This window comes from Calliphora vicina, chromosome X (genome assembly GCF_958450345.1).
Source record: "Calliphora vicina chromosome X, idCalVici1.1, whole genome shotgun sequence".
Lineage (NCBI taxonomy): Eukaryota > Metazoa > Arthropoda > Insecta > Diptera > Calliphoridae > Calliphora > Calliphora vicina.
This window is the reverse complement of record NC_088785.1, coordinates 3,047,247-3,063,716: the sequence shown is the minus strand read 5'-3', so window position 1 is coordinate 3,063,716 and position 16,470 is coordinate 3,047,247. Positions and strand designations below refer to the sequence as shown.

At 29.9% G+C, this 16,470-nt stretch overlaps 1 protein-coding gene across 1 annotated transcript in view; it reads right to left on the bottom strand.

Annotated features, from left to right (window-relative positions):
* Nucleotides 1-3,252: 3,252 nt before the first annotated feature.
* Nucleotides 3,253-16,470, bottom strand: part of Slip1 (SLo interacting protein 1) — a 44,006-nt gene continuing 30,788 nt past the window's right edge. The window contains exons 3-6 of the mRNA XM_065514661.1: nt 12,342-12,659; nt 11,114-12,248; nt 9,670-9,908; nt 3,253-4,208 (exon numbers count right to left, since the gene is read on the bottom strand). Coding sequence (XP_065370733.1) covers nt 3,495-4,208; nt 9,670-9,908; nt 11,114-12,248; nt 12,342-12,659 — 2,406 coding nt within the window. The 3' untranslated portion in view covers nt 3,253-3,494. The remainder of the gene's footprint in view (nt 4,209-9,669; nt 9,909-11,113; nt 12,249-12,341; nt 12,660-16,470) is intronic.

Below are 16,470 nucleotides of genomic sequence, written 5' to 3'. Positions count from 1 at the left end.
TCTTTCAATAAATTTGACTTCATTAGAGTGTTTTGTTCTTAAAATTTTATTTTATTAATCATTTCGTTAGCTTAGTGTTTCTTTTCATATCATGGATTTGAGAATATTTTTGAAATCTGATAATGCAGTTTTATTAATTATTTGGTAAAGATTTTTTAATGACAAATAATCACAGTTAAGAAGAAGTGCGTTTGCATCTTAGTATATGTCCTTTTTGGGGACTTGGAACATTTTCTGTTTCATATCAGAAAGTCGAGGTGATAATAAATTTTTAAAATTATTAAATACTGTTACGAAATTGTACTTGAATTCAAATATAACGATTTTAACGACTTATTTAAAAGTTGCATAATGCTTTCAAATAGCAGTGACTCTCAATCTGCAACATATCTGTGGGCATTATTAACATTGAATAAAACTTTCAGTTGATCATTGATCGTAAGTATGGCAACGCTGAATGTTTGCTTCGATCGTATATTCGAATTCGAATATTCAGTTTTGACAGTTAAAGAACATTGTAGAAAGTTCACCACAGATGGCGCCATGGCGTATGTATTAGAAAGCTCTAGAATATACCAGCTTTGACAGTTAGTGAGCAATCTAGAGTGCAGATGACAGTGTTATAAATAGTGGCAAAGATTGCAGTCGTGAGTGAGTTTATCAGAGACGCTATTCAAATAAACATCAACTGTGTGCCTTAAAGTGTGCTGTATTTTTCAAGTGAATTCGTGTACATTATAAAGTGTGTCTGTATTTCTGCCAATTTATAAACGTGTATAAAAAACATTGAGTGACTATTTAATTCTGTTGTTGTACATTTTAAATAAATAAAGAGTTGTTACAATTTTCAAACTACTAAACGGCTTTTATTTGCAATCAAAAGTATCCGGTTTATTTAAAGGAAATAAACCAACGTTTTGAAAAGGTTAAAACGTAACAATACGTATTTAATTAAAAAAATTGTGACTTACATATTTTGGTTGAAATTTAATGAATAAACCAATAATTAAAACAACTATTATATACGTATTTAGTAATATATTTAGTAATATATTTATACACAGTTTCATTTGACTGTGATAATAATTTTGAAATTTTTACAAAATAAAATGGTCTTTATTTATTGTTATTTAATATTAACCATTCCTGATTACTAAAAACCAAAATTTTTAAAGCTGTGTATACTTTATTGGACATTTTTTTGTTTTTTTTTCACATACCGACATATATGGTTAACCGGTTTTTTCGAAGTCAGTTAACCGAAAACCCGCTTTTCTAAAAAGGGCCAATTTTCGGTTAACATACAAACCGGTTTTTTAAAAATTCGGTTTTTTATAAACACTAATTTCATGTTTCTAGGTTCACTGTTGAAGAAATTACTCAAAGTACCATTCGAATAAAGAAAAAAAATACCAAAAAGTCTCCCCCGAGAATTCTCACTCACTTAGGATCATATATACTTAATTTCACACATGACAAATATTTGACGAAAAAGACGTAACCACTAACTAGAATATATTTGAATTCGTTTATTTATTTCAAAAACTTATTTTACTTAGGATGAATCAAAATAAAAAATTTAGTTTTATTTTATTTGATGCTGTTTGATCTTGCAAAATACTTGTAAGAGTAAACACGTCAAACAAATTTGTGTTAAAAAAAGTCGTTATGCTTTTTTGAGTAAATATTTGTCATGTGTGACCCTACCTTTAGTTTCATGTTTCTAAGTCCATTGTTATAGAAAATTAAAAAAGTACCATTAGAATAAAGAAAAAGTACCATGAAGTATCCGCTTGAATTTTCATTTAATTTAATATTTCTAGGTTTGTTATTATAGAGAATTCAAAAAGTACCATTAGAATATAGAAAAAGTACCAACAATCAGCCACTTGTGGATTCCCACTCGGGCCCATGTGAGCTTTATTTCATGTTTCTAGGTTCACTGGTGAAGAAATTACAAAAAGTACCATTGGAATAAAAAAAAGTACCAAAAAGTCTCCCCCTAGAATTCTCACTCACTTAAGACCATATATGCTTAGACCCCTTTCACACTAGGCAATTTAGTTGCGCAAGTCTCTTGCCCAACAACAAAACATCATGCAAAATTTTCTTCTCTTAACCCGACATTGCTTCTCGCATCAACAAACACAAGAGACTTGCGCAACTAAATTGCCTAGTGTGTTTCTAAGTCCAAAAGTACCTATAGTTCAGTTATCACCTTTTGGTACCTAAATATTATCCCCTATTCCGAACACTAACTTCACTCAGATGCATATCAGCAGCTAACTTTAATGTAGATAAATGAAATAATTTAAAATATTAAAAAGTACCAATTTCCCTTTTCCTTCTTGAACACACCACATGTTTGAAATTTATAAATATTCCATTTTGCCAAAATTGTCATGTCTCAAACGATTAAAATCTGGGGGCAAATCACGGCATTCGATATCGAGTGCACGTTCGTATAGACTCTATATACATCAGACTCTATACTATAGAGACTGTTTTTTTTGTATTCCTCATCATCGCAAATGACAAATTTCATAAAAATGCATAATGTTTTTTACTTGGATTGTGCAAAAAAAAAATGTGTTCCAAAATTTTACAATTTTAAATAAAATATATTTTTTATACCAATTTTAAGAAAATATCAGAAAAATAATTACAAACTGTTTACCCGGATTTGGCCCAATATACACCTTGGCAATCGGGTTCCAAATAACACCCTGTTAGTTAATTTTTGTATGAATCCAGCAACCAATGTTAAAAAAATTATCAAAATTGGCTTAATAATTTCAAATAAAATGTATTTTCCCGATTTTGTTCCCTGTTTGGTACCTTTTTATATTTATGGAGTGATTCACAATACCGTAGCCGAGATTAGATTAACTAATATTTTTAATTTGAACAGCAATTTGAATATTAACAATTTCATCTTGAACTAGTTTCTTAGAAAGGTCCTACTTTTCTGCTCTAAAAATAATAGAAACGTATTCAAAATAAAATGTAATACATATTGTAGGAGTTGGAAATAATTTCGACTAAAAATTTGATAAAAGTTCAAAAACAAAGCAGTTGTTCCTATATGATCACCGTCATTTGTATACAAAAAACTCGACATATGAATGCAAACCCGTTGTACAAATTCTCACAGATAATAACGCTTAGTATTTATGTGTAGATACAGTAACTATTGTTGTTATGTTGAAAATTACTCCTCCAAATTAATATTTTGAAAAGAAAAACACAGAATTGTTTGCAATTGTATTAGAAAAAAATAGCTGTAACAGTGCTACTGCTTTTCTGTAACTGTAATATATTATATCTGAGATCAAAGTTTTTCTATAGATGATTTGTAAGTATAATACGTATTTATGTATGTACTCGCTTTAAAGGAACAAAAAGCTAATTAAATTTAAAAAAACTGTGTAAAAATTGATTTGTGCTGCTCTCAAACGGTGTAGGATATTATATAGTTCTATAAATAAACATTTTTATGTGGTTGTAACTGATTGCAATGCATTATTGATTTGATTTTGTTCTGACGATGTAAATACAATAGTATTTAAGACTTCGGATTGATCAATGTTCGCTTTTATGGTAGAAAACTCTTTGGATGTTGTTGGCAATGTTGATGAAGATTTCTTTGTTGGACTCTCCATATTGTGTATAGATATAGAATGTTTATGATCTTCGGCTGAGTTGAATTGCAGCTGGTAATGTTGTTGTTGGTGTGGCGCTTGTTGTTGTTGTTGCCTTGTTAAATGTTTAATCTTGTCTTGCTCACTAGGATCTTCTAGAATTTTATGCGTCACCTCACCTATACACAATGTGGCAGCAGTTGAATCGTCATAGGCCAAATGCGCTTTATTTTGTTGTTGCTGCTGCTGTTGTCGTCTTTCTTTTGCCTTCTCGATGTGCTTTTTTCTTTCTTCTCTTGTCCAATAACGACCAGTTTTAATTTCCGATATAGTATCGTCCTCCGTTGTAGTTATGTCGTTTCGTAAACGTTCCACATTCAGACGTGTATTGCGCTCTTTAATTACTCGATTTTTAGCTGGCCTTCGTACAATATAACGCGTACCGTCCGGTCGACGTTTAACTTTCCAAACCATTGTCTCCTCTTCTATCTTTGGATTATTGGTGATTGTGGAAGTTATTGTGGTGGAAGTCTTTGGCATTTTGTTGCTAAGTGACAAATTGTTTCCCTAAAAAGAATATAATTTAAATATTTAATATAACATTTGTAGCATTGGATTTTCAATAAAAATTATCATAGAACATTATTTTAGAAAGCTAAAATACATTTACTTTCAATCTAAATAAATAAAAGTATTATATTCGGCTATGCCGATTCTTATATTCCCACCACCATTATTATACGAGCACCGACTGTTGAGCATTTTATATAAAAACATTTATATCGTTTGTTAAATTTTATATTTTCAAGCAATAGAAACTTTTTTCCAATATAGAATTCTGAAGTAAAAAATTCAATACAACAGTAAAATGTCATTCAAAAAAACATTTATAAATAAATATTTGACTACTTCTTATTTTTTTAAAAAGCCTTCCATGCATTTTTTTTAATTATTAAAAGTTTTATAAATTCTTGAAAAGATAACATAATTTCCTACACATTGATATATAATATGTACATCTTATATTTCCCATTAGTCTCATTAAGGAATTAATGATTTTCCACATCTAATAATTACTTACTACATATCAGTTGATTTTGAATTAACCCAGATATGCCGACTGTACTACATGTAGTTCTTGTTTACAGGATACGTCACGTTTATCAAAATACCATTTTTTTTGTTCACATACTTAGTACTCACCAATACCTCATGGTAGATTGTGTGATCGCATTATTTTTTGCTACTATTTTTGAGTTATTGAATTTTTAATTTGTGATATTTTAATAATGCCGATATTCAGTCATTATGGACTATATTTTTTTGGAATTTATATTTATGAAGAGTAGCTTGATTGTTATATGAATGAAAGTTTCATTATTGCGTTTTAGTTTTGTTGTTGTGACCCCGATGTCCTATATATAGGACGACTTAAAAAAGAAGATTGTTGTCAAACTGAACAAGAGCTTGCAAAGTCATTGGGTAGCAATTTCCCTGCCATACGATTTGAAGACGAGAGACCTTTGAAGACGATTTTTGATGTGTGAAATGATGCTTCAACGCTATAAAAGAAAATCATTTTTGCAACGAATCATTATTTACTATGAAAAATTGATCCATTGCGATAATCCGAAGAATCGTATATGAAGCCGAATCGATACCAAAGCTTAATATACTTACATGCCGCTAAGGTAATGCTCTATTTGGTGGGATCAATCTATTATGAGCTGCTGACATCTGACCAGACCATCACAGGGAACCTGTACCGAACACAACTGATTCGTTTGAAGCGAGCATTGGCCGAAAAACGCTCGGAGTTTGCGGCCAGACATGAAACTGTTATATTCCATTATGACAACAATCTTGCACATGTTGCAGTACTTGTTAAAAACTACTTAAAATAAAGTGGCTGGGAAGTTTTGTCTCACCCGCTTTTATTTCGATCGAAGCAGAACGCTCTCTCTGGAATACGCTTAACTTTGGAACAGAGTGTCTGATATTGGCTTGATTCGTTCTTGTCCTAAAAAGATGAGTAGTTCTTTTGGCTCGGAATTCAAATGTTGCCAGAAAGATGGGAAAATGTTATAGCTAACAGTGGCCAATACTTTGAATAAATTTATATTGTACAAATGTTTCAAAATAAAAGCTAAAATTTGAAAAAAAAAAAAAAAATCTCGCATTTTTTTGTCATACAACCAATATATTCCAATATGTATATTTTTTTGTTATTTTTTGTATAGAAAATTTCTAAATCTAGTTAAAGTATCCAACAAAGGAACAAACCAGTTACGTATTTTTTATATACGAGGAAATTTTCTTTAATTTAGTTCTATTATAAGATTTAGATAAATGTCTAAATTTTTGCATTTATCTAAAAAGATTTAGATAAATGCATAAATTTATAATTTGGTAAAAATACAGTGTTAAGAGAGTTGAGGTATAATTTATTATATTTTGCCCCGCGTAAGTTTTGAAAACCGATTCCGACAATGTTTGGATTATATGACAACCCCGTATAGATCGCCAGACATCCATTAATAACAATTAACAGAAAAAGGGACGACTTGCCCAACATGATACGATCGTCCTCACTTTAAGACAAACAATGGATACTGGCAATTTGAACAAAGTATGAAAACGCTGTTTATAGTAGTTAACAGTATATTCGATAATGAATATTATGTTTGAATGGGAGGAAACATATCCCTTGTTCCGAACTACGTTCATTTGTTGTTGTTCCCAACTATGAATAGGTTTTATCAAGCGAAATTCTGCTAACTTTGATTTCCATACTAAAAAGATTTTGTTTTCATCTTTTGTACGATCTATATTGGAATATGTTTCGTTTATTTGGAGTCCAAATGCTAGTACACATATTAATCGTGTTGAAAAGATCCAAATTAAATTTTTAAAATTTGTATTTTCTTCTTTATATTTTTCAACTCCTCTTTCTTCTTATGAAAACAGATGTATCTGGATTTCAATGAAGTCCTTAGAAGTTAGAAAAAATATTTCTTCTTTATTATTCCTTCATGGAATTGTTTGTGATACCACCATAGACTGCCCTGATCTATTGAATAATATTAAAATTTCTGTTCCTCATAAATATCTAGAACTTATTATACCAGAAATGAACCACTTAATAAATCAATTAGGTTATTTAATACCTTTTGCCAATATTTAGATATGAGTCAATCTAATACTATTTTTAAATCATAATTAAATAATTTATTATAAATTTTAAATTTAGTTTTAAGTATCTAGTCTGTAAGGATTTTTTGTATCCATAGACTAAATGAATTAAATAAATAAATTCGAAAAAAAATATGTACTTTGTATGAGAGATACCTCTCGATTGTTCTGATCCCATCCATTTTTTTATCTTTTATGTACAATGGTAACAAAGTAACTCTGTTCAAGCTTTAATAACACTATGCTAGTTAAAAAACTCTCAAGTACATATTGGGTGGGTTAAACTAATTCTGGTACTGGTTTTTTTAGGTTAGCTCGTAGTCGAGATATACCGTTATTTCGAAAATGGAGGAGGTTGCACAACATATATTCGCGTAACTCAAAAACGATTTAGTTTATTGAATAGAATAAAAAAACGAAATTCCGCAATAAAATTACCTTTAAGAAAGGCTTAACATTAGGGTATTCATTCGAGTAATGATCGTTCGATTAATCGAATAATTTCTTATGAATAATTATTCGAACAATATAAAAATTACCATTTTCGAATAACGAATAATTCGAACAATTTTATGAAGAATAATCGAATTAAACGAATAAATTTACATTTACTTATACATTTATTTATATTTATAAAATTGCTTATAATTTTTCATAACTCCAAATTTAAATAAGTAATAAACTTACAAAAATTGTTTTGTTTCTGAAATTAGACAAATAAATATCTAAAGATAAGGGAGTCTTTCGATCACTGTAGATGAGTGGTCCGTTAGCTTCTTCTATAAATTTATAAATATTACTGCAAAAAGTTACAATTCTAAAAACAAGTCTTTCAAAATGTTTAATTTTGGAATAGATCCAATGAAAATAAAAGGTACGGAATAAAATATTTGTAAAAAAGGCTAAAAGATTTTAGAATTGATTTCGAAACTGAAATTTTAGCGTCTAAACATGAACATATGCTGGCGAAATATTAGCAGAATCGCTATTAATAATCAAAATATTAACGTAGATTAAAGTGGTGTTGTATTGAAAGTGATGACGAATGTGATTTTTAAACTTTGGACATATTTGTGTAACTCCCTACACAGAAAAAAGTTTCAACATGAACATGTGCTTATTCTGAATGAAAAAAGTTTGGGAAAAAAAGTCAAGTTCGATTAATATTATTTATTACAAAATTCATTCCAATTATGAATTTCTTTTTTCTGTGTAAGACCACTTGATTAAACAATTGATAGAGCTTGAGGATATAATACAATTTGTTATAAATAATTAAGAAAAAGTGAATAATTCATTTACTAAAGAATTAGTTACTCATTTAAAAAAACCCGAATTAACGAACTACATAAAAAGGTTTTTAATACGTTTATATTGTACTTGATTTCAGGATCATGTCCAACTAGCTAAAATTTTTTAAAGCATAGCTCCAAAACGGAAACTAAAGAGTTTGCTAGTCAATTGTTTTGTAGATTGTTCGGGAGGCAATCTGATCAGAATATTTCTGATGAAAATTAAATGATGGACTTTGTTTTCGAATGTTTTTTTTTAAATTATCAATACTTGAATTGTTAACTTTAACGTTATTTTTTGTTTTTCTTTAAGAATATAATATTAAAAAACCTACATCAAAACTTCATTCTTTACTTTTATAAAACCATTAAATTATTAGAATAATTCGATTAATTTTAAACGTGTGATCGAATTATTCGAACAAGTTAAAATCTCTTATTCAAATTATTCATTTTATTCGAACAAGAGAAAAATCCAATAATTTCAATACCTTACTAAACATTATTTTAATCTTCGCAGTCGTTTGAGAAATATAATTTTTTTTTGGCAAACAAAAAATTATTTTTTATCAAAATTTCGAAATTTTTGTTTTTAAAAACGGCATGAAAAATTGGAAAATGAAGCTGTTAATTTTATCTAAGCGTATAGAAAATAAAATAAATAGTTCCAAACAAAACAAGCTCTAAATAATTAAAATCTGTCCACAACTTTTGATTAATAAACAAAAGATAAGATACATAACTCGTAGTAATTAGCTACATCGTGCAGTGTTCTTCTATGTTTAGTACTGCAATAGTCGGCAATTCAGTGCCGTTTATGATCATATTTGGTAGATATGCTTCTTTATCCCAACGAAAATGGTTAAAATCGGTGCAAGGTTTTACCCAGCTCCCACATAAATGTCCTTATTAATGTCATAAAAATATTGGTGTTCATATTAAAATTCAATGACATAAAATTGACACCACCGAATGTAAGGCCCGAAATCACTTTACATAATTCTCTTATTAAAATTGATAGAGATAATATTCGATTCAAATAACTTTTATAAATCCAAAATCATACTATCAAGTAATGTGACGATGACGAAGTAATACAATTTTCAGTTTTGTTATAGATGTCTCAAAATATCGACAAATGGGTTCCGAAATCCGAAAGAGGACAGTTAAAATATATACAATCCAATCTCCTAACTCAATTTTAATAATGGTCGGTGGGCCTAAAAAATAATAATAAGCAGACGATATTATAAATAAATAAAAATTAAATCAAAATTATTTTTTTTTAATTCATATTTAACGTTAGTACAATCTTTCGGATTGGATCTAAAAAATAAAATATATTCTATAAGGTCAAAACTTTAAGAAAACATAAACTGGACTGTACCTATTGTATAGCCATGGGAAGTTTTTTTTTAATTCGGACTATGCGTTTAGAAATTACAGATTTATTTCCAATTGTATCGAAACTCCACTTTAATGGTGTTATACTACAGTCGAGACTGAAACAAAACCTTTATACACATGTAGTATTTATCGCTTACCTCTTGACTGCTTACAAAATGATATTGGCTTAAATTAGGAGCTGTAAACTGTGGACACTGAATTTGATCTGGTTGCTGTTGATAATGACATTGTGTCCTTTGTTGCAGTGAGTGGGGTTGTATAGATTTCTCTAACGATAATTTTTGATTAAATAAATGTTTTTTTAACAACATATTTCGATGAACATTGGGTTCCTTGTTGATAGTAGTGTTTTTGTCTAAAACATTTGTTTGTAGGTCTATAAGGAAGAAAAATTAACTTGGTGAAATATAGTATATACCTATATTTTTTAATTACACTGTGCTAGTTGAAAAAACTGTCAAGCGGTTAACATAATTCGAGTACGCTGAATCCAGTGGTGCTAACCGTTTCTTTAGGTTAGCTCCTGTTTTCGAGATATACCGTTGTTTAGAAAATACAGGAGATTACACAACATAGTATATTCGCGTAGCTCAAAAACGGTTCAGCTTATTGAATAAAATAAAAAAAACGAAATTCCGCAATAATTACCTTTAAGTAAGAATGAAACTTTTTTATCTGCGCAGTCGTTTAAGAAATAAAAATTTATTTTGTAAAAAAAAAATATTTTTTTTTAAAACCGCATAAAAATTGGAAAATTACAAACAAAACAAGCCCAAAATTAAAATCTGTCCACAGCTTTTGATATTATAAGCAAAGGATAAAACGAATATCCCCTAATAATATTTTAACATTTTTTCCCATATTTTTGCATTTTAATTCTTAAAAATTTTATACATTTTTGAAAAGACGACACACTTTCCTATGAGATGATATAATATATAGCTAATTACTGCAGTTACACATGTATTTTTTTTAAAAATATTAGTGCATATTTGCTTTATCTTTCGTGAATAAAATTGTCGACAGATTTTAATCATTTAGGGCTTGTTTTGTTTGGAACTTTGTTGTCTATGCTCGTAGCTGTATTTTAATATGAACTAATTAAAATCAGGCCAGTTCACTTTTGCAATATTGTTCATATTTGCGAATGGCGTCCAATTTCCATATACAGCTAGGGAAATCCCCAAATTATTATGCAGTTGAATTAGAATTCAGCCACTACCCTGTTGATTTAGATTTCAACTCTGTGTAGATAGATAAGATATGTTAAAAAACAAAAATAAGCTGTTCATATTTTAAAGCTTTGGCACACTAAGTCATATTTTAGAGTAGCCAGTGGAAGTAAGAAGTGTTCATATTTTTGGGGCGTTCATAAAAAACGGCTAGCACCACTGGATTCAGCGTACTCGAATTAGGTTAACCCGCCGGGTGCCCCGCTTGACAGAAAAAAAGTGTAAATTTCGTTAACAGTGTTATTATTTTCATGTGATATACAATATGAAATAAAAAAATAACGTAATGTATAGAAAGAAAAGTTAACTGTAAGCTTATCAATTTTGTATTCCTGATGTAATTATTTACCCATAACAGCCATTTTATGAGCACCTGCATTATTTTTAAGTTGAAATGAACCACCTTTGGGACTGGTTATCTTAGATTTATCTTTTGGAGAATACATTTTTTGCTGGGCGAATGTTTTTTGATGTATTTGTTGGAGTCCAATACCATCATCGGTAGCACCATTTGTTAACGGATTGATAGCAGAAGTGGCTAAAGTATGATTTTGGTCAGATCGATTTTTAGGATTTACCATTAATATTAGGGGAGAAACACTATTATTGGAACCTCCAGTATTATAAGCACTGGACGAATTATCCTGATCTTCGAGTTGACAGTTACCATGCAGAGCAATATTAGTTACAAGATAGTCAACCGAGCCATTCGTAAGCGTGGTAACGGCACTGCGCATTGTACCGGTAGCACTTTTGTTGAAAAATGGCGATGAACGTCCACCGCCATTAGTGCTGCACACAGTCTGGCGTGGTGCGGTCGTAGCACAAATATCATGTGGCGGTTTAATGCCCAACCATTGCTCAACACGCTGCTTTTGTTGCAATTGTTGTAAAGCATCGGTAATTGTGGAAGTTGAACACGAGGTCATGGTGGTAACATAAACAGAATTATCATAAGGTGAACAATAAAATGGTTCTGATTCTGGATCCTCTGGAATCGTTTCATATATATGTTCAGTTTCATAGTCATCATGAGTTTTAAATCTTGGACTTGTATCTATTTTTGGCGTATTTGATTTTGCATTCTTTCCACATTTTGTGCCAGTTGTTACCCAAGATTTCCTATCATTTTTTGAAAGATTTTCCTTTTGACCATCACTTGTACACTTAAGAGTACTACTTTGATATGCTGGATTTGTATGCGTAGTGGAGGTAGAAGAAGTATTTATATTGTATTTTGCTCTCGGCATTTCAAAGGCTTGCTGAAGTTGTTCTTGTTGTACCACTTGTGACATTAAAGCTTTGTCGAGTTCGTCTGCGGCATTAATGCAACAATCATTATTTATCACACAGTTAACATATGTCATGTTATTTTCCTCAAAGAATTCTTCATCTTCATCATCATCATCGTCTTCATCGTCCTCTACAACGAGTACTTCGTCCTCATCCTCGTTTGTTGAAGGGTCATTAAAATCGTCCTCATCCTGTTGAAGAAGTAAACAAACATACAATGATATAATTAATTGTTATTGTAAACCTACATATATCTAATTATAAACAACTAAATGTAATCTTACCGCATACAAATATCTGCTAACTAGTAACGTAACAGCATTGTTATTTTCGGCAATTAGTGTTTCAGTCTCAGAGCGTGTTTTAATATCCTTCCCGTTTATTTGTAATATTTGATCACCTTGTCTGAGACGCCCATCGCGGCCAGCCACACTATCCGGATGTATATCACTTATATGTACTTCAGTTACAACAGTTTCGTTATACATATCTCCACCAATATTCACCCCCCCTCCTCCTCCCTCCGTATAGTCATCGGCATTGCTATAACACACAGTTATACCCAAACGTTCATTACTATCAGACTTCCTTAAAGTTATTTCCTAAAGAATCAAATATAGAAAATAAATAAAAATTTACATTATCAAGACAAATCGAGCGATTTCATTAATTTTATATATATAGAATTTAATATTTACAAAAAATTCTCTCACTTTCAGGTATCCGGATGGTAAAAGAATTTTAGATAACAACCAATATAATCGGACAAAACTATATACATAATTACACTGTGCAACAACCAAAATCGGAATAGGATGAAACCAAAAGCAAATGAAAGCTTACGTTTTCATTAACAAAACCCTCAAGGCTTTTTTTTAGTTCAGCGCTAGATTTTTTTTTACACGCATTTGACTAACAAGAAAAAATCATTAAACATTTTATAAAACAATGCCTATTTATTTTTATTATCCCGGAAAGTTGTGATATCTTACTATTTTTGTGGTCGGGGAATCCATTTTTGATATTTATTTTTACCTAAAACTCACCCAAGAGGGCGCTGTACAGTGGTGTAGAAAAATAAAGAGGGAAATAAAAGAGGAGATTCAATATATGTATTTTTCTTTTAAATCAGAAAGCAAACGATGAAATAGTATTGTATTAAATATTTAACATACCGTGGTGTCCTACTTTGGGAACCCCTGCCCTCGCCCTTGGTGGGCTCATGAGGTCCTAATTCAAAACTTTAATTTGACAACACATTCTCTTTTCGCATGTCAAATTTCATTAAAATCGGACCAACCGTTTAGAAGTTACAGATTTATTTCCCTCTTTATTTTTCTACACCACTGTGCAGCAATAACTATCCCCACACCGACCACACAACTCATCTTAAGTATATATTTTTCCTTCTATGATGAGTAACTCATCGAATTTATTGAATGGTTACCGACGATTGCAGCTGTTTCAGCTTCTAATTTGTTGAGTGCTTCAAAATCGACTATCAAGAATGCGCGCAAGAACATTACAGTGTTGAGCAATTGAAATAACTTAACATCGAGTGAAAATAGTAGAAAAGCAGTATGGTATTTCACCATCTAACGGCAAGTGAAGATGAACGAAACATTAAGGAGTTAAAAAGCTCATCGGACTGTACTGCGTCTCTTTGGTAAAGGAGGTTATAGTGAGAAGCTGAAGAAGTCGAGGGAAGTAATTGAGAATTGGACTCAAAATAAGTAGTCAAACTTAAATTAAACCAATTCAGGTGGGGCACATTGAAGAGAAAACTGGTCCATCCCGACCTACAACGAGACAATAAGTATACAACAAATTTTAGCCAATCCGCTCTAACACCGAGCTCATCACAATTCTATCTGCTCATATATCGAGCAGAAGAAACTCTCAATAATTCTCGTAGTAGGTAAGTGGTGATATCAATCAATCAAGATTTGGGAGAAAGTAGATCGTCATATTAAGAATCTGATCCTCTTCATGAGATAACGAGACAATTTACAAGATATTCTGAGCACACCAACGCACAGTGGTGTCATTTGAGTTGCAAAATTCATAACTTTTGAACCAAATGAGATAATCAAAAAATTTAAAAAGCATATGATAGATAATTGTTCTGCCTATGAAATGAGTGTTTCAAAATGGTTCTACGCCTTTCAGGTGCCTACTTATGGGTTAGCAAAGTTGAAATTTGTGGAAAAATCAATTTTTGGGAAGTAAAATTAAATATTTTTTTTAAAATTTGTTCATTTTTTGTTTCTTTTTAAATGCTTTTATGATTTAAAATTATTCCTGAAAAGATTAAAAAAAATGTTTGAATAAAAAATGAGTTGGTTGGTTTTTTTCATGGTCATATGTCATTTTTGGAAGCATGTCTTTTTTCAAAATTTTACCTATAGCAAAAAAAATGGGACAAGAACGGGCAGCTGGAAATTTTTGCATTAGGTAAAGGAATAATCAAAGAACTTATTTGGAAAATATGGCAAATATAGAAATTGATAGTTTTTTTATTTTCCTTCAAAGTTGATAATTATTGTAAAAATTTATAGTTGGTAAATATCGATTTACCTGGACAAATACAAAGCAAACAGTACAATTTTTGTTTATTATTTTCTTAATTAATAAATCTATCAATAGAAACAAAAATAATGACGATCCGTTACATAGTTTTCTATATATTGTATCTGAAAGCGGACCGTTTTTTTGAAAACTGAAAATCAGTCAACTTTGAAGAGCTACATCTTCTGAATCAAAAATCTGATTGTAATAAGAGTAGCATATTTGAACTCGTTGGACAATTTACTGTAAAATAGGTTTATTCAATATTTGATAGGGGCATATGGAATTTTTGATTTTTGCAAACTCACTTGTTCTACGGGGGCCACTGTGCGACGATAGTGAAGACGTGGTTATAACAAGAAATTATGGAGACCGAATTAATTTTTAATGACTACAAAACTTTAATTTAAAAATGAAAAAAAAAAATTTTAAAATTTTTAATATTTTTCCAATTAATTTTGAAAAAAAAATGTTCGACATAAAATTGTCATAAAAAAAAAAAAAATTAATTTTGATAAAAAATGTTTATCACTAAAAAAATAAAAACATTTTGAAATGAAAATTAAAAAAATATTTGTTTACTTAAAAGTATTTAAAATTTTTATTTCAAAGTATAATTTGGTAAGATTCGGCACATCCGAATATAGCTCTCTTACTTGTTCTTTAATCACATTTAACAGTGCACGTTTTTTTGTTTTGCGGCTCATTTTAAAACGTTCTATTTAGCAAAACAAAGTGAAAAGTAATAAGGCTGAAATGCAAAGATGATTAAATACTTTGTGGAACACTTTGCAACAAAGAGAGCAACGAATGAGAGCAAAGAGAACAAAGACTTTGTTGATAAGTTGTTTGTGGAATAGGGCCCTGGTTTTAATTATTGGTTTATTCATTAAATTTCAACCAAAATTTTAAATCATAAATTTGTTTAATTTCACTTCAAAATTCTGAATGAAATAAGATTCAAATCATTTAACCCTCCGTTAGTCGCAACTGATCTAATTGATACAGGCAAACATTTTTTTATTGTAAATTTTTTTAATCACCCTAAGTTTTAAGCTATTTTTTGATAAAAACATATTTTTACAGCAATTTTATTTTTATTATTCTTTTAAATACTTTGAATTTAATACTGTTACATGTGATTAAAGAACAAGTAAGATAGCTATATTCACCAAATTATACTTTGAAATAAAAATTTTAAATATTTTTATGTAAACAAATATTTTTTGTTTAAAAATGTTTTTAAATTTTTTTTAGTGACAAAAATTTTATGCCAAATTTTTTTTCAAAATTAACTTTTTAAACATTTTTTTCAAAATTTATTTTTTAATATTATTCCATTTTTATACCCTTCACCATGAGTGGCAAGGATATATATAAGTTTGTCATTCCGTTTGTAATTTCCACATTTTTCATTTGGGACCCATAAAGTACATATATATATTCTGGATCGTTATAGATAGCGGAATCGATATAGCCATGTCCGTCTGTGTGTTGATTCATATATCAATATCTCCGGAATTCTTCCGGCTCGGTTGATATTTAAAATCGAGAAAATCGGTCAACAAATGGCTGATATATAAGGAAAAAACTAGGACAACCTCGTTTTTTTACCTATTTTTGACCCATATCTGGATTACTAAATCATTAATATAGACAATTTGGATATCTAATGATAGATATTTCAAAGACCTGTGCAACGACGTATATAAGACCATAGTAAGTTGGACCTACAATGGGTCAAAATCGAAAAAATATTTTTTAACCCGAATTTTTTTTTCACCAACATTTTTTTCACTAAATATTAAAAAAAAAAAACAATTTCGAAAAAACAAGCGGAAAAAA